The 25924-nt window shown below is 41.4% G+C and overlaps 1 protein-coding gene and 1 long non-coding RNA gene across 4 annotated transcripts in view; one reads left to right on the forward strand and one right to left on the reverse strand.

Moving 5' to 3' along the window:
- Positions 1–25924, forward strand: part of SUSD3 (sushi domain containing 3) — a 174556-nt gene that overhangs the window by 92483 nt on the left and 56149 nt on the right. Inside the window, exon 2 of the mRNA XM_073592318.1 lies at positions 22352–22540. Coding sequence (XP_073448419.1) covers positions 22352–22540 — 189 coding nt within the window. The remainder of the gene's footprint in view (positions 1–22351; positions 22541–25924) is intronic.
- LOC141103094 (uncharacterized) overlaps positions 21728–25924 on the reverse strand; it is a 50371-nt gene continuing 46174 nt past the window's right edge. For all 3 annotated transcript variants that reach the window (XR_012235245.1, XR_012235246.1, XR_012235244.1), the window contains exons 2-3: positions 22393–22532; positions 21728–22076 (exon numbers count right to left, since the gene is read on the reverse strand). This is a non-coding gene — a long non-coding RNA (uncharacterized lncRNA). The remainder of the gene's footprint in view (positions 22077–22392; positions 22533–25924) is intronic.

Genomic DNA, 25924 nt, shown 5'->3' on the forward strand with positions numbered 1-25924 from the left:
TCCCCCCTGTGATAAAAACTATATTGGGGTTCTTTTTTATATGCTTTTTGGCATGTTAATAAGGTGGTGTTCATATCCGTACATATGAACTGTACAGATCATATTGTAGTGACCCTAGCAATTCTCACGCAAACCTTAACGCCACAAAAAAACAAAAATAAAAACCACACGTCAAAGTAATCAGATCCACTTTTGACATCATATTCAGATATTTGTTTCGTCTACAAAAGTTTTTTATTGACAGTATTACCAAATCAACAGCTTTGTCACCCAAATAGGATAATCCAAGGATTGTACATAGTGAGTTAGCAAAAAAGTAGAAATAGTAAATACATTTATATCCAGTTCCAACCTTATGATAAGTCAAAAATTGCAATAAGAGGATCCAGTTATATTAGTTTTAGTATTAGCAAAATACAGAATGTTTTTTTTTGTTTTTTTTTTTCAGAACGAAGGGTTCCCATACTTTGTGATTTGGTGAGTTCCAGAATAATATCAATTCAAGCAGTAGAATTAGATGCCATAATCATAGTAAGAGCCCTTTTACACTGGAGGCGTTTTTCAGGCGCTTTAGAGCTAAAAATAGCGCCTGTAAAGCGCCTGAAAAAAGACTCATCTCCAATCCCAGTGTGAAAGCCCGAGTGCTTTCACACTGGGGCGCTGCGCAGGCAGGACGTCAAAGTCCTGCAAGCAGCTTCTTTGAGGCCATTTGGGAGCAGTGTATACACCGCTCCTAAAGCACCCCTGCCCATTGAAATCAACGAGCAGCGCCGCCGAAGTGCCTGCAAAGCGCCTCGTCCCACTAGCGCCTGACAGTAAAGCGCCGCTAAAACTAGCAGCAGTTTACCGCCGACGCCCCCCCCCCCCGTGCTGGCAGTGTGAAAGGACTAAGTGAAGGACGGGCAAGGTTAAAGTGGTTGTAAACCTCAGACATAAAATATGAACAAAGCATATCCCTCTATAAATTGTGTACTTGTCTCAATTAAGAGCACTAAGTATATTTTCTGCCTGCTGCTTTGTTCCTCTCCCATCAGCACGAATCACTTCTAACAAGTTTTCCTGACACTAGGAGAAATAAAGGTGACAGGGGAGGGAGCTCCAGCTGATTGACAGTCTGAGCTCTGTTCCTGTACAAAGGGAGGTGTGTCCCTTTCCTCCAATCAGCTATCAGAGCTCTCCTCACCAAGCTCTGTAGTGTGTGACTTCAGCTCTCCGTCCTCTTTTTTTTTTCTGAACACTCAAACAGGCTTTATAAATTCTAGGCTTTGAACAGATGTAGAGAAATAAACAGGCACAAAGTATGTAGGAAGATTTGTTTCATCTCTGTGTACTGAAAAGTCAGTCACTTCACTTTATATGTGAGGGTTTGCAACCACGTTAAGTAAGAGTGGCAGAAAGAAAATGTAGAAAAACAGACACTTTTTTAACACCCCCTCCTTTATATGACAAAATAGTTTTCAATAATAGTCACAAAATGAAACAAATATTAATAATGGCGAAAAAAGAAGTAGAGACAACACAGTGATCAGGAGTATGTCATATGCAGGCCAGCAACAATGTTATCTGTAAACTACTAACCCCCTACCTCCCATGAAATGAAGATAAAGACAGGAAGACATATTAAAAGTTCAGCCTGGGTGACAAGCATTGCTCTCTCCATATATACAGTGGAGGAGTGAGTGTAGCCACCCTAGGACAGGAAGTGTGCTATTTGCAGAATTATCAAGTAGTAGTAAGGGAAAGAAAAGCCTGAAAAAAAGAAAATGAATGCAGTTACCACATATAAGCACTGATAAGCAGCAATATAATACAACTCCGACCCCCCGCCGCCCCAAAAACTGCGATGTTGTGCAAAATCTACATAAAAACAGAATGCAATGTTTTGCAAATCTCATAAACCCATATTTTGTTCATAATAAAAAATAGAAAACATACCAAATGTTTAAACTGAGAAAATGTACCATTTTAATTAAAAAAAAGGTAATTTTGAAATTGATGGCAGCAACACATCTCAAAAAAGTTGGGACAGGGCAACAAAAAGCTGGCAAAATAAGTGGTACTAACAAGGAAGAGCTGGAAGAACATTTTGCAACTAATTGGGTTAATTGGCAAAAGGCCAGTAGAAATGAAAATGAAGACATGTTTGAAGTTCAGCCTGGGTGACAAGCATTGCTCTCTCCATATATACAGTGAAGGAGTGAGTGTAGCCACCTTAGGACAGTAAGTGTACTATTCACAGAATTACCAAGTGATAGTAAGAAAAAAAGCCTGGAAAAAAGGAAACAAATCACCGCATCCAGAGTTTTATGATTGTGACTTCCCCTAAAATTAATTTTATGACTTACAGACAATGAAAGAGGAACCTCGGTTGTTGTGGTTTACTACAGTTGTGTTGTTTTCATGAAAAATACATTATGATGGTAACTTACTGAATCTTGCACCCTGTTAAAGTTCAGCTAACCTTGAAATGTGAAAGAAGGCATCAAGGTGAGATTTTTTTTTTTTTTTAGATTTGTCCCTTTGCCAAAAAAAAACTTCTTTAGTTTCCTATCAACAATAGTATGAAATGAAACAAATAGTAATAAATGGGCAACAAAAAAAAAAACAGAGTTAGTGCAAAAAAAAACAGAATGCAATGTTTTGCAAATCTCATAAACCCATATTTTGTTCATAATAAAAAATAGAAAACATACCAAATGTTTAAACTGAGAAAATGTACCATTTTAATTAAAAAAAAGGTAATTTTGAAATTGATGGCAGCAACACATCTCAAAAAAGTTGGGACAGGGCAACAAAAAGCTGGCAAAATAAGTGGTACTAACAAGGAAGAGCTGGAAGAACATTTTGCAACTAATTGGGTTAATTGGCAAAAGGCCAGTAGAAATGAAAATGAAGACATATTTGAAGTTCAGCCTGGGTGACAAGCATTGCTCTCTCCATATATACAGTGAAGGAGTGAGTGTAGCCACCTTAGGACAGTAAGTGTACTATTCACAGAATTACCAAGTGATAGTAAGAAAAAAAGCCTTGAAAAAAGGAAACAAATCACCGCATCTAAACACTGGTAAGCTACAATATATTAAAAATGTGGCTTGGGATTTAGAGATGCTAACCAATAACATCCAATAAGAAACCTATCATAGATAAATGTATACATAGTCGGTGATCTGGCAGGACCAGTAACTCAGTAACGGGTTCAGGAAGGCTGAGAGCATTCTATCACCAATAGCAGACTCTGCTTGTCTCCCCAAATTTCGGAGTTGCTACGTGACCAATAGGACACCTGCATGCACTAAATAGCGAGTACAGGACAGGACCAGTGCCAGGAGGTGCTGGTATGTATTGCCATTCTGCCACAAACAAAAATGTCAGTATGTGTAAAAAATAAGATCAGAGAGGAGAGAGAGAACAGAAGGAAAACACTTAACAAAGCTCAAATGTATTAAATATATTTATTTTAAGTGTTATTAAAATTATATAGAAAAACAAGCCAATTTCATGGACAGGTTTATTTAGATGCAGTTAAAAAAGAAAAGGTTCTCTTATGATTGTGACTCTTACCAGAGTTTTATGATTGTGACTTCCCCTAAAATTAATTTTATGACTTACAGACAATGAAAGAGGAACCTCGGTTGTTGTGGTTTACTACAGTTGTGTTGTTTTCATGAAAAATACATTATGATGGTAACTTACTGAATCTTGCACCCTGTTAAAGTTCAGCTAACCTTGAAATGTGAAAGAAGGCATCAAGGTGAGATTTTTTTTTTTTTTTTTAGATTTGTCCCTTTGCCAAAAAAAAACTTCTTTAGTTTCCTATCAACAATAGTATGAAATGAAACAAATAGTAATAAATGGGCAACAAAAAAAAAACAGAGTTAGTGCAGTGGTCTGAAGTATGTAATGTATAGGCCACCAACAATAAAATGGAGATGAAGAGGGGATGATGTGTTTAAAGTGGTTGTAGAGACAGAAGTTGTTTTTATCTTAATGCATCCTATGCATCAAGATAAAAAGCCTTCTGTGTGCAGCAGCCCCATTAAGCCCCGTTAATACTTACCTGGGCCCCATCTCGATCTAGTGATACTGCATAAGAGACTCGGCTGCCCGGGACTCTCTCTTCTGATTGGCTCAGACAAACAGCGGGCGCCATTGCTGCTGTCAAAGTCAGTGAGCCAAAGGGAGTAGGCGAGGCCGAGCTGCGGCTCGGTGTCTGAATGGACACACAGAGCAGCGGCTTAGTTCGGGTGCCCCCATAGTAAGCTGCTTGCTGTTGGGGCATTCAGCAGAAGGGAGGGGCCAGGAGCGCCGGCAAGGGACCCAAAAAGAGGAGGATTTTTTCGGCTGCTCTGTGCAAAACCACTGCACGGAGCAGGTAAGTATAACATTATTGTTATTTTTAAACAAAAAAAAAAATTCAAGACTTTAGTATCACTTTATAGTTCAGACTGGGTAACAAGCACTGCTCTCGCTATATGTACAGTGGCAAAGTGAGCATAGCCACCCTAGGACCGGAATTGGGTTATTATCAGGATCACCAGGTGACAGTAAATGAAAAGAGGCTGAAAAAAGAAAACGAATGCAGCCACCACATCTAAGGACTGGTAAGCTGCAATATATTAGATATTTGTTTGGTTGTTTAGATACGCTTTAACCAATACCATCCAATAAGCAATCTATCAGAGATAAATATATGTATATACAGTATGTATGTATACTCTATAGAGACTAGGTGCGGGTAATTGTTGGTGTGGCCAAAAGTGGACATGGTCAAGTGTGAGTTGTTTCATGGCATGCGGCTTGTAGTGTTGAACCTTTCCCTCTTTGCTTTGCTATATTTGAGACAGAATAGAGCCTGGGGATACGCTGAAGGGAAAATAGACATTAATAAGCCCCATCGTTCCTATCAGAGCAAGAAATAATTACCCCCGCATTGGGGTCAGTGACAGTAATAGTAACTTCTAGCATTGGGGTCAGTGGCTGCAATAAAAATCTCCGGTATTGGTGTCAGTGGCATTAGTATTTAACTTGTGCCCGCATTGGTGGTCAGTGGCATTGATAATTTAACCTTTCTATTGGTGGTCACTGGCAGTGCCAAATGCTGGATTTGCTGAGCAACCAATAGAACACTTTATAGCTCCTACTGAAAGTACAGGATCTAACCAGTGCCAGGAGGTGCGGGTATGCAGTTAATGGCATGTATTGGCACAAACAAAAAACACCTGCATATATTTGAACTGGTTGATAAGTTATTATCTTATGACAGTCACTTATCATAAAAAATGAGCAGAGAGAAGAGAGAGAAGGAAAACATACAGCAAATGCTTGAATGTGTGAAACATATTTATTTAAAGTGTTATCAAAAAAATTATATAGAAAAATACACAGATTTAATTGACAGGATTATATAGATGCAATTAAAAAAAGGTTGTCTTATGATTCTGACTCTAACCAGAGGCGTTGAGCCGTCCCTTAATCTTAGTTTTATGATTTACTGTATATTCAAATGAAAGAGGAACTTTGGTTGCTGCGGTTTACTACATTTTCCACATGTGCTTTTTTCATAAGTATATTTTGATGGTGACTTACTGTATATTGCCAAAGTTAAAGGTGAAATAAGCTTGAAATGTAAAAATTGTACCAGGTGAGATTTTTCTGGCAAAAAAAACTTTTATGTCTCTTCCACCGAAAAAACCTATTTGTCTGAAAAAAAAGAAAAGGAATGCAGCCACAACATCTAGGGAGTAGTAAACTGCAATATGTTAGATTTTTGTTTTTAGGTTTAGATACAGTTAAAGTGGATATAAACCCGATTCATGAACTTTGAGCTGGGCACATATATCTGCAGTGTTTTGTTATCTCTCTACAAAGCCCTAGGTCTCGTGGCTGTCTCCTGCTCCATTCTTCTGTTATCAGCATGATAACTTCTGACAAGTTCTCTCTCAACTGTGTTAAAACCAGCCTGAATTTTGTGTCAGGGTGGGTGTTATAAATAGATTAGCAGGGAGCTGGTCTATTCACAGCACAGCTCTGCAATTCTCTGCCTTTGTGGAGGAGGGGTGTGTGCCTTTCCTCCAATCAGATGTCTCACAGTATGGCAAGAATCCACACTCACAGGTGAATCAGGAAGAAAAAATTCTAACAGGATGTGCACTTTCTCAACAGTATATAAAGCTGAAGACAGCAGATCCTTTAAAAGTGCAGATCCTGAAAGTGCAGTGATCCTTTATACTTAGTGCACCTTTAACAAGTCAGCCATCATTTAGAGGAGGTATATAGTCCTTGTCATTGGCAGAAAGAGATGACTTAAAGTGATTGTAAAGGAAACATGTTATACTTACCTGCTCTGTACAATGGTTTTGCACAGAGCAGCCTGGTCCTTCTCTTTGCCAAATTCCCCTGTAGCGAGCCACTTGCTGTGGGGGCACTTGTGCGTGCTTGCTCCAGAACACTTCAGAGCAGATCCATTTTTGCATCCATAAGACACAGGGAGTGTGTTTCAGCCCCGCCTCTCTGGCTGTGATTGACAGCAGCCGGAGCCAATGGCTTCTGCTTCTGCATCTCAGCCAATCAGGAGGGAGGGACCCGGGAGAGACTGGGGTTTCGTGCACATCGCTGGATCGAGATCGGGCTTAGGTATGTGTTAGGAGGGCCGAGGGAGGAGCTGCACACTGAAGGTTTTTTACCTTCATGCATAGAATGCTTGAAGGTAAAAAACCTTCAGCCTTTAGAACCACTTTAAACATAAAAAATTTCAGCACTTTCCTAGAAAACATCTATCCATCTTTGTATAAATTTCAGAATCGGAACCTTCCAAAATCTTTCTACCCAGTTTGGCTGATGAGTGCATATGAAGTATGTGTGTTAAAAGCAGTGGCGGCTGGTGCTCAATATTTTGGGGGGAGGGGTGGCAAACAAACGTGCCCCCCTCACTCGCACCGCTGCCACAAGCCCCCCCCCCATGGGAGACGGGCGGGAAGGAGGCGGCGATCAGAAGCCTTACCTTAGGAGCTTGCCGGAAGAGCTGGGGCTTCTCCTCTCGGTCGAACAGGAAGCGGGTCCTGAGACCCGATTGGCCGGGAGTCCTACAACTCCCTGGCCAATCGGGTCTCAGGACCCGCTTCCTGATTGGCTGGGAGGAGAATCAGGAAGACAATAGCGAATAATAATTCACTATTGTCACACAACTGGGTGGGCTCAGGGGTCAGGCGCAGTGCTCTGCACTCTGAGCTCACCTTTTTTTGAAGCCAATTAGAGCCTCAGGCTCTAATCACGTGCTTCAAAAAAAAAAAAAACCCCATTGAAATCCATGCACACGGATTAGGGGGGCGGCGCCTCTGCACCCCTCATGGACGGGCTGTCACTGGTTAAAAGATAAAAGAAGAACTTCACTCCCTCTACTTTTACTATTTCCTCGCTATGCAGGGTTCTTATTAGAAAGCATACTCGCCCCCCCTTCATTAAATCCAGTATGGCCTTCCTGCAGTCTGCTGCTTCGGTGCCACAGGCTGGGTCCTGTGCCACCATCTTCTCTTCCGACATAATTGGGAGCTGGCTGTCTCTTCCTGCTTCTTGATGCTGACCCTAAATGAATGGCCATCAGGCCCGCCATCCAACACTATGTGTACCTACTCCTGCAGCCTCCTGGATTATGTAATTAGAATATCCCAGGAGGCTACAGGAACCTAGGCAAGGATGGAGGTGGGGAGGCTGCCGGGGGGAAAAGTCAATAATGGGAGTGAAAGTCTGCTTTAATCCCCTTTTCTGTGGAGAAAATAGAATAAATGCTTGTAGGTCACATCAGACAGAATAAATTTGTTTGCCTTCACAAGCTCCTCAGACAATCCTGTATCACCCTCTTGGGGTCTGCAACATACCTTTATTGTTACTAGGAATTATTGAGTTGTCAGATTTTTTTTTAGCTTTTCTCACTTATTTTCATCAATGGCACTATAGTTTATGTGTGCAGCTTGGAGGCTTGCTGAAAAATAGCCAGGATCTGAAATAATAGTGAAATGCAGCACAAATTACACATTTCCTCACCTGTATGAAACCAGTGGATTAAAGTATATCTGACACAAACCTGGGCAATTCAAGCTGATTGTATGATGAAAAAAAATACCTAAAGTGATATTAAACTTTAATACTACACACTGTTTAATTTACATTTTCGGTTGTATTTCTATATGCGGATTATTTTAAATAAAAGTACTTTTTTCCTAATTGATATACAGTATGCCTCTATGGTAGCATGGGCTGCTCAGATGTGATAGTGAGGAAATGTTCATCATAGAAACTCACTAAAAACTGAGCATGTGCAGAGTTGTCACCACAACTGCAAAATTCCTAGGTGAATTGGGGACATGAAAATAAGGTGGAGATAGCGAACAGCAGAATCAACCAGGTTTTGTGCAGAGTACAGAAAATAAATCTCATAGTGACCAAGTGAGTATGAGCAGCATGTAATACAGCATTTATTTACACTTTTGATGATGTGGGTTTAGTGACACTTTTAGTAGAGATCAAATTTTGTGAAATTTCATATCAATATAATCAACAGATCAATAGGTCCAAAACTACAGCCAATTGAATTTAAACGTTAAAAGCCTAGCTTATTCACACTCCATCCGACACCAGGACCCCCATTATAGATCCTTTAATGTATTGAGTATTCCACTGGTCCAAAGAGATCTAGAAGTGGGAGGAATTTTACAAGAAAAATTGAAATGTACCATTTAACTTCAAGCACGTCTAGTATCATATATTGATGTTTAAATGGATGTTTCACTAACAAAGAAGGTCCACGGTACACATCAGATGTGTATTATAGACACACATAGATGACTTGACAAATGTCATTCATATGTACTTCAAAATTTGTTTGCTTTTAACCTGATTTCTTTTTTAGTGCAAGGTCTGCTTTATATTATTTAAGTATAACACTTCCAAGGTGTGTTACACTTCTCACAAAAATCACAGTACGCTGCAACTAAGCCTTAAAATGTTACTAAACCCACAACAGTAAAATCAGTCTGTATATGCAGTAGGGCTGGGGAAAAAATCGATTTAAATCTTGAATCGAGTTGAGAGGTCAAATCGATTCAAAATTTAAGCAAATCGATTTCTTTAGATTTTTTTTTTTTCACCGCGCCGGTCCTGAGGTGCTGCGGGCAGGAGTTTTTAGGCGAGGCCGCGGCTTTGGCCTAGTCCGCAGCTTCGGCCGGATGCCGCGGACTAGGCCAAAGCCGCGGCCTCGCCTAAAAACTCATGCCTGCAGCGCCTCAGGACTGGCGTCAGTGCCGGTCCTGAGGAGCTGCGGGCAAGGAGTTTTTAGGTGAGGCCGCGGCTTCGGCCTAGTCCGCGAGGCTGGACGCCACGGACTAGGCTGAAGCCGCGGCCTCGCCTAAAAGCTCATGCCCGCAGCGCCTCAGGACCGGCGCGGTTGCCAAAGAAAAAAAAACTTGATTCGAATCGTGAATCAAGTTTTTTTTAAGAGAATCTCCCAGCCCTAATATGCAGTAAAGCATGCTTGTTATACTCACTGTGGAACCTAAGGGGTTAATCCTCTGCATTGTGTAGAAAGGCTGATCCTGTCTTCTTTTTTCCTCCTGTTTTTCACTGTCCCCAATCCATCTCCAGGTAGTACAGAGTCTAGGGGACAAGCTACCCATGCTCAGTTTGGTGCATATGCTAGAGTGTTTTTTTTTCTTGGGAGAGTGCATGTGGGAGAGAGTACAGGGCCAATCAGCACTATCCAGACAGAGGGTCAGGGGTCCTGCATCCTTATAGGACAATCAGGGGAGAATGAAAACTCTTCCTACAAGCTTTAACCAGACACTGATAGAAGTCACAAGACTTTAACTGCTGATGAGAAAAAGTATTTAGCAGTTTACAGGTGCATTTTAAAAAAATTTGAATATCATCAAAAAGTTAATTTATTTCAGTAATTCAATTCAAAAAGTGAAACTCATATATTTTATATAGATGTGTTACACACAGAGTGATATATTTCAAGCATTTCTTTCTTTTAATTTTTATGATTATGGCTTACAGCTAGTGAAAACCCAAAATTCAGTATCTCAGAAAATTTGAATATTATATAAGACCAATAAAAAAAAAAAAAAGGATTTTTAATACAGAAATATTGGCTTACTGAAAAGTAAGTCTATGTACGGTATTGTATGCACTCAATACTTGGTCGGTAGTCCTTTTGTTTGAATTACTGCATCAATGCAGTGTGGCATGGAGGCAATCAGCCTGTGGCACTGCTGAGGTGTTATGGAAGCCCAGGTTGCTTTGTTAGTGGCCTTCAGCTTGTCTGCACTGTTGGGTCTGGTGTTTCTCATCTTCCTCTTGACAATATCCCACAGGTTCTTTGTGGGGTTTAGGTCAGCCGAGTTTTCTGGCAAATAAAGCACCTACCTTTCTTTCCTGAACGATGGAGTCATCTTTTTTCCAGCAATATTTTGAACTGAGTTGGTAGCTCAACGATGACCCATTATGTAAATCTGGGTGCCTGTACAGTTCTTGGCTGTGTTTACAAATTTCTGATACAGATCCACCCTCTGATGCAGCCTCTCACCTTATGGTTTGCTACAAAGTTGCAGTGTTGCAGTCTGACGTGTCTGACGTGACGTCAGAGGAAGGCAGGGTCATCCGTTTATGTCACTGTGTGGCCCCGCCCTCAGCTATATAGCAGCTGTCATCATGAAGAGGCTTCAGTCAGCGGAAGCCTCCCCTGTGGAGGCGGAGTTGTTGCGTTTTTTTTTTCTTGGGTCGTCGGACACTGTGATCGAAGATGAATGGACATCGCGGGACAGTTTTTTTTTTTTTTTTTAATGAAGGACTTGTCCCAAATTGTCTACTGTCATTTTTACAATTTTTACACTTTTTTTGGTGAATGTGTAGGGGTACAATGTATCCGATACCCATTCACATAGGGGGGGCTGGGATCTGGGGGTCCACTTGTTAAAGGGGCTTCCAGATTCCGATAAGCCCCTCGTCCGCAGACCCCCACAACCACCGGGCAAGGGTTGTGGGGATGAGGCCCTTGACCCCATCAACATGGGGACAAGGTGCTTTGGGGGAACCCCAAAGCATCCTCCCCATGTTGAGGGCATGTGGCCTGGTATGGATTTTGGGGGGACCCCCACGCATTTTTTTTATTTTGGTGTGGGGTTCCCCTTAATATTCATACCAGACCCACAGGGCCTGGTAATGGACTGGGGGGAACCCATGCCGTTTTTTAAAAATGATTTTTACCTAAATTGCTGGGATCCGACAATTCATTACAGCCGGGAGCAGTTTTGAATGACTTTTTTTTCTTTTAGGAATGTCATTTTGCTGGGTATTGTTCTAAACACGGGAAAGATGCGCTACTTTACAGGCATACTAAGGAAACCCCCAGGCACAATATTTAAAGGAATATTTAATTTTTATTGTTTCACTTTAAACATTATTGAAATCACTGCTCCTGAAAAAAATGGCAGTTTTAAAAACTTTTTTTGCATTGATACATGTCCCCTGGGTCAGGACCCGGGTCCCCATACACTTTTTATGGCAATAACTTGCATATAAGCTTTTAAATTTAGCACTTTTGGTTTTTCATGTTAGTGTCCCACAGACTTTAACGATGTTCTGCGGCTTTCGAATTTGCCGCGAACACCACATAATGTTCGCTGTTCAGGGAACAGACAAACACCCGATGTTCGATGTTTGTGACATGAATGTATTCATACATTTTTGTAAAGTTACTGAATGCTCCACTTTCAGTTGTCTATATTCCTGGATTTGTTGGCTGGTTTTTATGCCTTTTTTTTTAATTCATATACTCAGTTTTATCTATTTTACTTTAAACAAATTACAGTATAATTCTCCAAAGGTTGTTTATTGAGCAAAACAGTGAGTGAAAACTATTTAGAGACTGACAACTTTCTGTAAAGGATATTTTTCATCCCTGTTGGAACATGAAGAAAATGAGTGTTAAATGGCAACAAACAGCTTTCTAAGTAAGCAAAAATCGAAAGGTAAAATTGATGTTTCCTGCAGGGTGTCCATTTTCTTCAGGGATACGTGTTTCTGTGTATACAGCTCTTTATCAGATTCTTCTCCATCCCATTTTCTTATGTGGTTTACAGCATAATAATGGAGTGTCTCCATATTTATGTGGTTACAGGGTCTGTAGGTGACCCTTTGTGGCATGGTGTCTACTCTGGGTTTATTATAGGACAGGACAGAACATTCAGCTTATGATTTCCTCGTGACCCATTTGTATTTCAATTATTCTTTTGTTCAGCTCTGTTAATGTAGTTAATTGTGATCTTATGTGTAATAACCTGTGACATATCAAAGTGAGAAAAAGGCCCTTGAGTCCTTTTAATGATGTAACAGAAAGTAATATGTCCTTGTAATTAACACCTCTGCACCATTTCACATACCAAGGTTATCTTTGTATAAAGGATTCCCCTCTTGAATTTTGAGATACTTATGGACCATTTTCTTCAGTTTTCAGGTTTTCATGCCATCTCTGACACAACCTAGATGTGGTCTCTACTTTTGTTTGTTTTTGATCTTGGTGGGCAGGCAGTACAAGCTCCAGGGTCGCAACTGTTGTGGATTACAGTAAATTGAAAGTCTGGTGACCTCGAAAACCACCAGTTTGGGCTTGTTTGCTTGAAGATATTTAGAAGAAAATGCATATTTGTTGTTTTGCTAGTAGATTCATAACATAGTTACATAGTTAGTCAGGTTGAAAAAAGACACAAGTCCATCAAGTTCAACCAGAAAAAAAATACAATCCCGTATACACCTACAGTTGATCCAGAGGAAGGCAAAAAACCCCAGCAAAGCATGCTCCAATTTGCTACAGTAGGGGAAAAAATTCCTTCCTGATCCCCCGAGAGGCAATCGGATTTTCCCTGGATCAACTTTAGCTATAAATGTTAGGACCCAGTTATATTATGTACATTTAGGAAAGAATCCAGGCCTTTTTTAAAGCAATTGACTGAGCCTGCCAGAACCACCTCTGGAGGGAGTCTATTCCACATTTCCACAGCTCTTACTGTGAAGAAACCTTTACATATTTGTGGATGAAATCTTTTTTACTCTAGACTTAAAGAGTGCCCCCTAGTCCTCTGTGATGACCTTAAAGTGAATAACGCAACACCAAGTTCACCATATGGACCACTTATGTATTTGTACATGTTGATCATATCCCCCCCTTAATCTCCTCTTCTCAAGAGTGAATAAATTCAGTTCCTCTAATCTTTTCTCATAGCGGAACTCCTCCATGCCTCTTATTAGTTTGGTTGCCCTTCTCTGCACTTTCTCCATAAAAATCTCATTCAGTGCTCCTGGTTGCAGGATTGCTTAGAACATCTGGGGAGTTTTGACCCAGTGTATTAGGCAATGATGAGCAGTTCTGGTTGAGCTGCTTATTGCATTATATGGAAACTGTGAAGATGTTGTTCCTGTTCCTTCCCATTTCCATAAAGTAGAGGGAGGAAGAAACAAAAACTATGCACATTCATCACTGTCAGATGTGGCCCAGGTATCGTGGCAATCACCAGTACTCTGCTGATTCCATTTAGAACAGATAAGTGTCTTCAGAGATCTGCACATCACTGGGCAACCTTATTGAGATTTATTTTTTATGTTCTTTTCCTATATGTGTGCACAGTTCCCCACTGGTCCTGTATATAGTTTTTAACTTTGTTTTTGTTCTGCATTAGTTGATGTTCCCCATTTGGTTTCATGCTGATTACAGTAAAACTTTTAAAGCTCAATTTCATCTTTTGAATAAAACTCCTAACCTATGTCCTTCCTGCATCCTGTACATCAGGGGTCGTCAACCACTGGGCCGCGGCCCCCTACTGGCGGTGGCTCTTCTGCAGCCAGCGCGCGGGTGCAGGCAGCCGGCATGAGACAGCCGAGCAGCCGGCATAGGAGAGCCAGGTGGATGGAAGAAGCGAACGGGCAGGCAAGCAGAGATGACATCATCTCTCTCTGCCCCCCACATCACTGCTCTTCTGCCCTCACAGCCGGTGTTCTGTCAGCCTCAATGTCCGAGGTGCGGCGGGGAGCAGGGAGATGACATCATCTCTCACTGCCCGCCCCGCATAACCACTCTGCCTTAGTTCGGAACCCACCACTGCACAGAGCCTGCCTCTGTGCTAAATGCACCAGTGCTGCCACCAATGCAGTGGTGGCAAGCAGTGTGGCAAGTGATGTGGCAAGTGTCATTCCGCATCTAGTGACAGGCAACATGGCAAGTGACATTCCACATCTGGTGACAGGCAACGTGGCAAGTGACAATCCACATCTTGTGGCAGGTGACGTGGCAAGTAACATTCCTATGTACTGTACATGCAGCACATCACTGGCGCATGCACTCTGAAGGAAGGACCACCCGTGCCGTTTCTTCAAAGCCCTGTGCCATGACTGGCGGCTCCCGCGCGCATGCGAGTGACTTCAGCGTGGCTTTCAGCCAGTCACAAAGCCGGTGTCTGCAAACCTGGAAGCAAGACGGTTGAAGATGGAAGGGGCCTCCTGCTCTGACATCTCGGCGCAGGAGGGCGTTGTTTTAAGGTAAGTTTAACATAATGTGCTAGTATGCGATGCATACTAGCACATTATGGCTTTAACTTGCAGGGGAAAAAAAAAAGGTCCAGCGGTTTACAACCGCTTAATGTATCAAGACAAGCTTTAAAGCAGAAATAAGTTTTGTAAAGGAGACTTTGTATGTCCCTCCTGCCAAAATAAAACCCTTTCTTTCTCTTTTTGCTGGGAGTTTTTTCAAAACCAGCTGCTGCACATGCACAGTGTACACACCTGACGTACACTTCTGACACTTCCAATGCCAAAGAGGAAAGCTTTGTCCAGGGAGGATCCACCTGTGGCTACAATCACTGGCAGAAAACATCATCTAAACATAGAAGCATGAACCCTATAAAACCTGTACATACTGCTAGTTTCAGTCTAATGCCACGTACACACGATCGGACATGCCGACAACAAAATCCTGGATTTATTTCCAACGGAAAATGGTCGCACAAATGTTGTCTGAAATTCCGAACGTCAACAACGCGGTGACGTGCAAAACACGTACGACGAGCCGAGAAAAATGAAGTTCAATAGCCAGTGCGACTCTTCTGCTTGATTCTGAGCATGCGTGGAATTTTGTGCTTTGGAATTGTGTACACACGATCGGAATTTCCAACAACGGATTTTGTTGTCGGAAAATTTGAGAACCCGCTCTCAAATTTTTGTTGTCGGAAATTCTGACAACAAATGTCCGATGGAGCCTACACACGGTCGTAATTTACGACAACAAGCTGACATCGAACATTCGTTGTCGGAAATTCCGACCGTGTGTACGCGGAATTAGTCTTTCTGATAAAGAAACATTTAAACCTGCTTAAAGAGGAGCTCCAGTCTTTTTTGTCTTCGTTAAAAGTCAGCATATAAAAACTGTAGCTGCTGACTTTTAATAAACACACACTCACCTGTCCCAGGATCCAGCGATGTGCTCACCTGAGCCGTCGCTTCTCTTCTCCTGAGCCAGCATTTCAACATTTCAACTAGGCGACCCGAGCGGAAGTGGGAGTGGGTACCTGTCAAAACTAGGTACCTGCTCCCCCCCAAAAAAATGTGGCAGTAGAGGGGGGGGTGCTTGAAACGGAACTTCCCCTTTTGGGTGGAGCTCCGGTTTAAAATATATTAACACATAGCTACTATTATTTACATTGGTGTGCGTCCAATAATTTTGCTGCCAGTTTCATCTGTACTTCTCTGGATCTGTCTTATTAATTCCCCAACTTGCCTTCCTCCTTTGTTGTGGCTCCATTAACTAGCAGGGTAAATGTGGAGCCATTGCAAAGTGCGCACTCCCCACTGCTGCACAAGAGGCCCTGTGACCTGCCCACTTATCTGCCCACAGTCAATGCTATGAGGAAGGCTACTACAGTCGAAATGCGTTAGCCTGATATGAGTTGTGTGTTAGAAATTATATAGCCAAAAAAGGTCTGCATTTTATGGATTCCACTGAGTGGCTGGTGTGAACTTAAAGAGCTAATATGCATTTAAATAAAAAACATACTTTTAATAATAGGGTTTAATATTTCTTTAAGAGTTGTAGTTATAAAAACAAAATTTGTATAACTATTTGTCCAGCGAAACTGCTGGTATACAGTATTTGTTCTGTATAAATGTGACACAATCAAATGTTCTTCTACTCCCTGTACAGGTCAAACCTCATTTATTCATTCATAAAAAATAAGTTATTCGGGAATGTACTGCAATATGGCCACTAAAGGGAGCTGAGGATCATAGAAAATAAGTATGTATTTCCTATGATCGCCAGCTCCATCTAGTGGATGAATTGTCCCATGAATTAATGAATTGCCCCATTCACTTTGTTTTTTTATAATACACCCCTAAGTTTTTGTATTCATTTCAAATATTTCAGGATTCAGCCATCCAAGTTTTATTTAAATTCTAATAACAAATGTTCCTAATTACGAGTATTGCTTATCAGGCCCCATTGGTTAGAAGCAACCTTGCCTGCCAGTGGGTCTGATCCTTCACTCTTTTATATACAGGAGATCTCTTTAGATCTCTCCTGTACCCCTTCACCTTTTTTTCTCAGACAATAGGTGCAGGAACCAAATTGGAAAAATTCTGTGAGCCACAATGATCTTATGCCTTGCTTGTGCTACCTCCATAGGATAAATTTACAAGTTATGCGCTGTGCTTGGGTGACCCCAAAAACAAAATTAATAATAACCAACTTTGTGCTTACTAGTGCGATAATATTAAATACAAATAATATGAATGTAGAATAAATAAACAAGGTGTGAAAAAACAAGTGCTTGTTAGTGCTTTTTACACCATACATAGTGTCTTAATCAACATAAAAAGTGTGCTTACCCTGTTTCCCCTAAAATAAGACCTAGCGTGATTGTCGGTGATGGCTGCAATATAAGCCCTACCCTCCAAATAAGCCCTACCCTGTTTCCCCGAAAATAAGCCCTACCCTGAAAATAAGACCTACAAAGACTTTAACTAGGGCTTATTTGGGGGGTAGGGCTTATATTGAAGCCATCGCAGACAGTCACGCTAGGTCTTATTTTAGGGGAAACAGGGTAGTGCTCAATACACAGTAACCTACTTTTCTTAAATGAAAAAAAAAAAAAAAAAAAGTTCTCTATGCCACTCTCAATAGTGTGTGCAAATAATGTCCAGCAGTGATAATAAAACAATGCGTGCAGGTGGTGTTCAGCTGTGACAACAATCCAACATCATGCCGAAGATATCCTGAGTGCTGCAAAACATGCTCCTGTGCTCCTTCATGACCCCCTTTAGCTAATGTGCTCACCTCAGAGCGTGTGACTCAGCTTCTACCCTGAGTCCAAAATTGCTTTGGAGCCACCCCTGGGCTCAGTCTCAGTGTCTGCTCCACTCCTCCAGCTGGAAACAATGTGGCTCCATACATAGAATGAAAAGGAAACTATATAGTGTAATATAGTCAAAATGCTTTTATTAAAAGAAAACGCTCCCCACACCGGGGTACTCACATGGCACTGGTGCGGCAGTGCACCATACTATGACAGCTTTCTATGCAAAATCAGTGGAAGTTTGGTGCGGTATGCTGTGCTGAGACAGCGCTGGTGTAAAGTCTGTGTCAGTCTCTCCGTCCTGGCCCCTCCCCTACGTGTCTTCGACACAGGGATCACGTGTCATCATCAGGGGGATAATAGGTGCAGGAACTCTCCCTTTCCGAGTCACCCCTTTTCTCCGCCCCTACCCATCTCCCAGTACAGTCCCTTTTAGACAATATAGAGACAAGTATCATTTTGAGCTGATAAGTAATTTGTATGGAATTTGGTAATGACATCAAGAAAAGCAGTAAAATAGATCCCCTGCAGCCAGCAACAATAGATCCCGCTAACAACAATGGACCAACCACAACAAAATTTTCCCATCAGCAACAATAGATTCCCGGCAGCATCAACAAATCCTCGCACAGCCAGCATTAATAGTCTGTCTGGCTGCCATCAACAATAGACCCCTCCCCCAACAGTAGATCTCTTTCAGCAACAACTGACCCCCCAGCAATATAAGACCCCCCCAGCAACAATAGGTCCCCCACCAGCAACAATAGACCCCCCTTGCAAAAATAGATCCCCAACAGTGAGCCTTAATACCCTGCAACACACCCCAGCACCCCTTGCCATTACATACAGTCAGTCCAAGAGATGCTGGAACTGTGTTCCCCCTCCATTGAAAAAAAGCCCTGCATACATATAACTGTGTTCTGTGTCACAAAGTAAAAGGCAGCAGTTCCCTCTGCTGCTGGAAAGTAGTAGTGCAACAGAATAAAACCTGCCTCTGACCATTTCCTAATTGTACCACTGCATGTAAAATTCTGTCTCGTCTGCATTGCTTATCTGTTACAAACCTGTGAACATCTGTCTGAATTTTCTGCCCAGGATTGCAGGGTCAGGGGTTGCAAATATACATAAACTGTCAGATATACTTTGCTAAATGAGGGGCCACATAAGAAACTGGAGGACTGAACCAATAGGCTGACCCTAATTCTGCTTATTTTTAACGTTTATAAAAAGCAGTAACTAATATGGTTTTGATAAGCTGCTACTGGTAAGAACACATGCTATGATAAGGCTATGAAAATGTGGAGTAGGTCAAATATAGCCATCATAAATAGTAAAAAACACCAATCATTATACCACTTTTTCATTTTTATTACCTGTGCGGTGGAGCATGGGACCTGGCAATGTCTCCCTACAAGTCCTCATCTACGTCAGATCCTCGTTGCCCACCAACCATGGTCTGCCCAAGTCGTTTAAGGGGCGGCGCTGCAGCTTCCACATGGACGAAGTCACTCAGAAAGGGCAAAAATGTAACTGCCACCATCTTGGCGAGCGGTGGACCAACGAGGGTGGAAGCACAGCCTTCTTGTTGACTGCCTGGCCTGGATCCAGGGAACCCATACTCCTCCCCCAGAGCCATGGAGCAATGTCACAAGCTCTGGGGGGGGGGGTAGAAGTTTGGCCGCCGCCATTTCTTGTAGACGCCTGTTCTCCAACACATTAGTGTGAAGGTGCATAGACACATATGCACATTAATTGAAAAAACAATAAATAACAGTCACATTCAAAATAAAAAGCAATGCAGTTGTATTGCGTGCATGGTGTACACGTATTTACAAAGGCTGAATGTGGCCCTGAGGGCCGTAAAATGCTCAGATCTGTTATAGGCAAAAATCATTGTCTGATCCAACCATAAATATTCAGATTGGACAATATTAAGCTTATGGCTGTAGGAACGTTTTGCAATATAAGGACCACATTGTACGATTTCTGGCAACCAATACATCAACCTGATCTCCATGAATAGAGGAGAAAATTCACTAAACTTTTCATTACAGCCTTTGTTTTCTTTGTACGTAATGTGTCTCATTTTTTACCTGAATGGTAATCTAAAGTAATACAATTAGGAAAACAGCAGGGTGTCTAATATCGTGTCATAGGGATTGTGTTTCAGAGGAACATACAGGCAGATCATCTTTAGAACAAAAAAAAAGTCATATTAAAAATGACCCTGCTGCTATTGCTGTCTCTGTATATAGTCCCTGCTGTGTGATACAAAATTTCTGAACGTTATCCAAACACTGTTTAGTAGCGTCACTGAGGGCGGGTTCACACTATTGCGAATTGGATGCGATATCTAATTCGCAATAACAGGAGATTGTGACTGACTCTCTGTGGAGCCTCACATATCTCCTGTGCAGGGCTCCTGTGCAGGGCGAATTTGCACAGGAGCCCTGTGCGTCTTTTGGTCCGTTTCAGGTCCGAATTCAGCCAAAAATTCGGGCCGAAATCAAACCTGAAACAGTGAACCAGGATGTGCAGGACTCCTGCTGTGCATCGGCATTAGGTTTGACCCAAGCCTGAGAAATACAATGTAACCACATTATTGTTATATTGTATTTACTGTTTCATTCATGTGCAAAGGGTGGTCTTTGATCTGCATAATATGTCATATAAATCAACCTTACAATTTTAAAACAATTAGTTACCCCTAATCAGCCCTTAAAGAATACTTTACACCAACATATATACCATGTATTTGCATAAAAAAGTAACCTGTTCTCTTTGTATTGCTTCTTCTGACACGGTACAAACCTCATCTCCCCCCCCCCCACCCGCACAGCCATTCACAGAGAGGACTAGTGTGCTGATGTTTCTCCTCACCTGACTCTCTAAGCTCCTTTTACAACTGAGAGCAGAGTGTGATATGTGATCACTTATAGAAAAGGAAAAATTAAGGTATTTATAATATTTGTTTATATGTATATACACATGTTTGCCTTTCATTTCTATTTTAAACCAAATGGTGTGTTAAACAAGATGCAGGTTCACATATACTTTAATAACTCCTTCCTCCCCTTAGATAGATATTTATATTATTTTTTAACTATTAATATTTTAACTTTTTTTCATTCCATTTGTTTGCTATTTTTTTAGTGTTGTATCAAAAAAATGTGCAAAATAAATGAAAAAAAAAACAACTTTATCATAATTGTAAACAAACTTTCCAATACCTTGTACCCAAAACATAGTTTTAAAGCCATTATAAACAGGAGAAATAATAGAATAACATGTGCATTTTATTACACTAACGCTTTTGCTGTTTTACAACTAACACTGGTTGAAATATGAAAAAACTTTTGTTTTGTTAGGTCTTTTTGTCTATAGATTGCATAAAAAAATGTATTCTGAAAAAAAATGTACTGTACTTATTTATCTTAAAGTGGAAGTCTAGTCAAATACTAACTATACTTAAACCTGCCGCCACCTCCATTCTAAGCCTATTCTAACTACCCTGTAGAGAAAATATGTCTACACTTACCTACTCTGAGGGTGCTCCGGAGCGGTCACATGATCCCTCCAGCGGCCGGCAATGGCTGCAGAGCCTGGGCGGTGAGGTTGTTATGGGACATCGACTTTTGGCTATCCCTCCTCTACACTGAAGCCACCACTGGATGCCAATCATGTGACTGGATTGGAATAGGGAAGTACACACAGCTTTCCTTTACAGGGTAGTTAGATTAGGCTTAGAATGGGGGTGGGACCAGGTTTAAATATAGTTAGTATCCAACTGGACTTTAAGTTTAAGTAATAACAAACGTACAGTGCCTTTAAAAAGTATTCATACCCCCTGAAATTTTCCACATTTTGAATTGAATTGCTGTTCACAGACGCTCTCCATCCAATCTGACAGAGCTTGAGCTATTTAGCAAAGAAGAATGGGAAAAAATGTCACTCTCTAGATGTGCAAAGCTGGTAGAGACATCCCCAAAAATACTTGCAGCTGTAATTCCAGTAAAAGGTGGTTCTACAAAGTATTGACTCAGGGGGGCTGAATACAAATGCACCACACTTTTCACATATTTATTTGTAAAAAAAATTTGAAAACCATTTATCATTTTCCTTCCACTTCAAAATTATGTGCCACTTTCTGTTGGTCTATCACATAAAATCCCAATAAAATACATTTATGTTTTTGGTTGTAATAGGACAAAATGTGGAAAATTTCAATGGGGTATGAATGCTTTTTCAAGACACTGTATAACCAATTAAATAGGCTTATACCAGAAATTTTAAAATTTTAAAATTGGATTGGGCCATAAGGATTATATCTCCCCCCCCCCCCCCCAATATGGATTGTTTCCCCGATTTCAGCCAAATATAGTATGGGTCACGTAGCACAAGCCTCAGCATTTGCCCAGCCATGATCACCAGGCTGGTTTGTCCTCTTAACATTAGTTGCTGCTGAAAGTGAGGCTAAAAGATGGTTTGAAGCTTGTGTAGAGAGGGTGAAAGGGAGTCTAGAAAGTAGGTATAGCAGCCACACTGATCCTTTTTGGTTGCCATTCCATTGACAATCTCGAAATGGGGGAGAAGAGGGGCTGTACTTCGGTATCTTTGCCTTGGGTGCTAACAGACCTCTTCTTGGTTATCAGTGAAAGCCTCCATATCTCTCTCATGGCAGGTTTCCTTTAAAAACAAAAGGGAAACAGTAGTCACAGCAATGTACTAGTCACAACACATTGCCTCTTTCTCTAGTAAAAAAAAAAAAAAAAATGAAAGAAAAAAAAGGATCAGTGAATTTACAGATTGCTTTATAGACACTTTCTGCTCTGTGTAGCATGAAACTGCGAAGGATTATTTAGGGCTGACCTCTTATTTATGGCCTACATGCTCAGCCTCCTGTCTATTGATTATTTGAAATGCAGGCAATCATTGTAGCTGTTCTTTGTGCTTGTTTCTAGGTCAGTGTAAAAAGATTGTGGCGCCCGAGTCAGGCTCCTACCATATTGTACACGGCAATGGCTCATCAGTGGGGACTGTTATTATGTTCCAGTGCTCCTCTTCCTATCAGCTGGTCGGAGAAGAGCTAACAACCTGTGTCTGGAAGGGGAATAGTACCTTATGGACATCTGGAGCACCAACCTGTAAACGTAAGAAAATGTCTTTACTTTCCTATTTTTTTCCTAGTAATTATTTTACCAACATGCAGTGAAAAATTACATGAAGATGAGTGGTTAGCAAGGCTGCTTTGCCACTGTAGGATTTTCGGTTATTGCTAAACTCCAGGTAGGTGCATCATTTTATCGAGAAAGGGAGTGTGGAATGGAGTATGGATTAAACATACAATAATGGACTGATTCAGGGTATCATCCCGATATACAGTATCTCACATAAGTGAGTACACCCCTCACATTTTTGTAAGTATTTTATTATATCTTTTCATGTGACAACACTGAAGAAATGACACTTTGCTACAATGTAAAGTAGTGAGTCTACAGCTTGTATAATAGTGTACATTTACTGTCCAAAATAACTCAACACCCAGCCATTAATGTCTAAACTGCTGGCAACAAAAGTGAGTACACCCCTAAGTAAAAATGTCCAAATTGGGCCCAATTTTCCCTCCCCGGTGTCATGTGACTCGTTAGTGTTACAAGGTCTCAGGTGTGAATGGGGAGCAGGTGTGTTAAATTTGGTGGTATCGCTCTCACTCTCTCATAATGGTCACTGGAAGTTCAACATGACACCTCATGGCAAAGAATTCTCTGAGGATCTAAAAAAAAGAATTGTTGCTCTACATAAAGATGGCCTAGGCTATAAGAAGATTGCCAAGACCCTGAAACTGAGCTGCAGCACGGTGGCCAAGACCATACAGTGGTTTAACAGGACAGGTTCCACTCAGAACAGGCCTCGCCATGGTCGACCAAAGACGTTGAGTGCACGTGCTCAGCGTTATGATCAGAGGTTGTTCTTGGGAAATAGACTTTTGAGTGCTACAAGCATAGCTGCAGAAGTTGAAGGGGTGGGGGGGGTGGGGTCAGCCTGTCAGTGCTCAGACCATATGCCGCACACTGTATCAAATTGGTCTGCATGGCTTTTGTCCCAGAAGGAAGCCTCTTCTAAATATAATGCACAAGAAAGCTGGCAAGCAGTTTGCTGAAGACAAGCAGACTAAGGACATGGATTACTGGAACCATGTCCTGTTGTCTGATGAGACCAAGATAAACTTATTTGGTTCAGATGGTGTGAAGCATGTGTGGGGGTAACCAGGAGAGGAGTACAAAGACAAGTGTGTCTTGCCTACAGTCAAGCATAGTGGTGGGAGTGTCATGGTCTGGGGCTGCATGAGTGCTGCCTGCAGTGGGGAGCTACAGTTCATTAAGGGAACCATGAATGCCAACATGTACTGTGACATACTGAAGCAGAGCATGATCCCCACCCGTCAGAGACTGGGCCGCAAACACACTTCGCAAACAAACAAACGTCCCCAAACACACTTCCAAGATGACTACTGCCTTGCTAAAGAAGCTGAGGGTAAAGGTGATGGACTAGCCAAGCATGTCTCCAGACCTAAACCCTATTGAGCATCTGTGGGGCATCCTCAAACGGAAGGTGGAGGAGCGCAAGGTCTCTAAAATCCACCAGCTTCTTGATGTTGTCATGGAGGAGTGGAAGAGGACTCCAGTGGCAACCTGTGAAGCTCTGGTGAACTCCATGCCCAAGAGGGTTAAGGCAGTGCTGGAAAATAATGGCGGCCACACAAAATATTGACACTTTGGCCCAATTTGGACATTTTCACTTAGAGGTGTACTCACTTTTGTTGCCAGCGGTTTAGACATTAATGGCTGTGTGTTGAGTTATTTTGAGTGGACAGCAAATTTACACTGTTATTGAAGCTGCACACTCACTACTTTACATTGTAGCAAAGTGTCATTTCTTCAGTGTTGTCACATGAAAAGATATGATAAAATATTTACAAAAATGTGAGGGGTGTACTCACTTTTGTGAGATACTGTATATGGTGAAGAAAAGGGAAGGGAGGCTTTGGGACTTTAAATATACCCCTAGTGTCACTTATGTATGATTCAACAGAACATATAAGTTAATAAAACACAATTTTATTAAATACAGTTTAAAACCATATAGAAGTCATATTAAACATTAGATACATCACAAAGACAAGCAATCTGTGTCTTTTCGTTAAGGTTTACGCGTTTCACATACATATATCTATACCGCCTCTTCAGGACCCGCAAAGGTTTTGTATGTTCAGAGAGCTTGTTTACAATCATAAAAACAAATCCCATAAAGGATAAGGGCAAAATACAGAGATGTAAAGGAGAGAGTCAGTAGTTTCCATGCCTGCTGGCCCATGGGAGGATATCCCTTAGGTAAGTAGTGTATATACACACACACCAAAAACCAGTCCAACAGTTCAAGCCTTATCATGGATGAATAAAGTGTACCAAGTGAGCTGGTATGCAGTTATAATCCAGGGCCTATCATAGATGAAGTAGATGTAATAGAAGAATAATTATACTGATAGGTAGAAATAAGTCCGTATATGCCTATCAGAGACCCTGCCAATTAATGGTCATCTCTGGCTGGACAAACAACAGGTCAATCTTTCCACCTCAAACTGAGAAAAAGATGCAAATTCAGTTAGCTCTCTCTTCATTAAAATATAACTAAACGCAAAACTTTTTTTTTTTTTTGGGTGGATTGGAGAGGGATTAGGGCAGGTTTTTATTGCTGTTTGTGCCCCTGATTAGGGAGATTCACCCTCTCTGTCCTGTTTTCTGTGATCACTGAGAAGCAAAGTGAAAGAAAGTCCAAAATTTTGGGTTGTGACAAATAATAACAGAGGGGAAATCTTCCAATGGGGTCACTAGTACTGGTGACAACCTGGGATTACCCCACTTTGGAGAGATTTCCTCTTACTTCCTGTTGTGGCAGTGAGACAGGAAGTGAAGCGAAATCTGCCCAATGGGACACAGATGGCACAAACAATTGACAAAGGTTATAACTCTCCCTTGCTCTAGCCAAAATTTTAAAAAATTGCCTTTAGTGCTACTTTATGGGTCATGCACACAGGCACAGAGGGTCATACGCTGTCAAGAAGGAACATTTTTCTGTGCCCAGGAGTCAAAGGTGTAAATGTACAGCCACAACCTGCAACTTGTACAATCAATGACAGGCTAGGCTAACGGACACTGCGGCTATACAGACACAGACGGTCTGGGTTCAGGGCTGCTCATCCATCCCTGTATTCATGTACTGTAGCTGCTTGGATGTGCGGTTACATCTGTCAGCCTATCACTGATTTATACAGGCTGCTGGCCGCGGTTACTGTATGTTAACATCTGTGACTCTCAGGTGCAGAAATACAATCCTTTTTGGAGGTATATGGCCCATTGTGCCTAGCTGCATGAGCCTTAATACAGCATTTTTTTTTTTTTTATTCAAGTAAATACTGAAATTTTATTTAGTATCAGCTTCTTCATATACAGCAGCATTTAGATTAGGAGAGGGCG

The sequence above is a fragment of the Aquarana catesbeiana genome, linkage group LG07 (assembly GCF_042186555.1).
Source record: "Aquarana catesbeiana isolate 2022-GZ linkage group LG07, ASM4218655v1, whole genome shotgun sequence".
NCBI classification, from domain to species: Eukaryota; Metazoa; Chordata; class Amphibia; order Anura; family Ranidae; genus Aquarana; species Aquarana catesbeiana.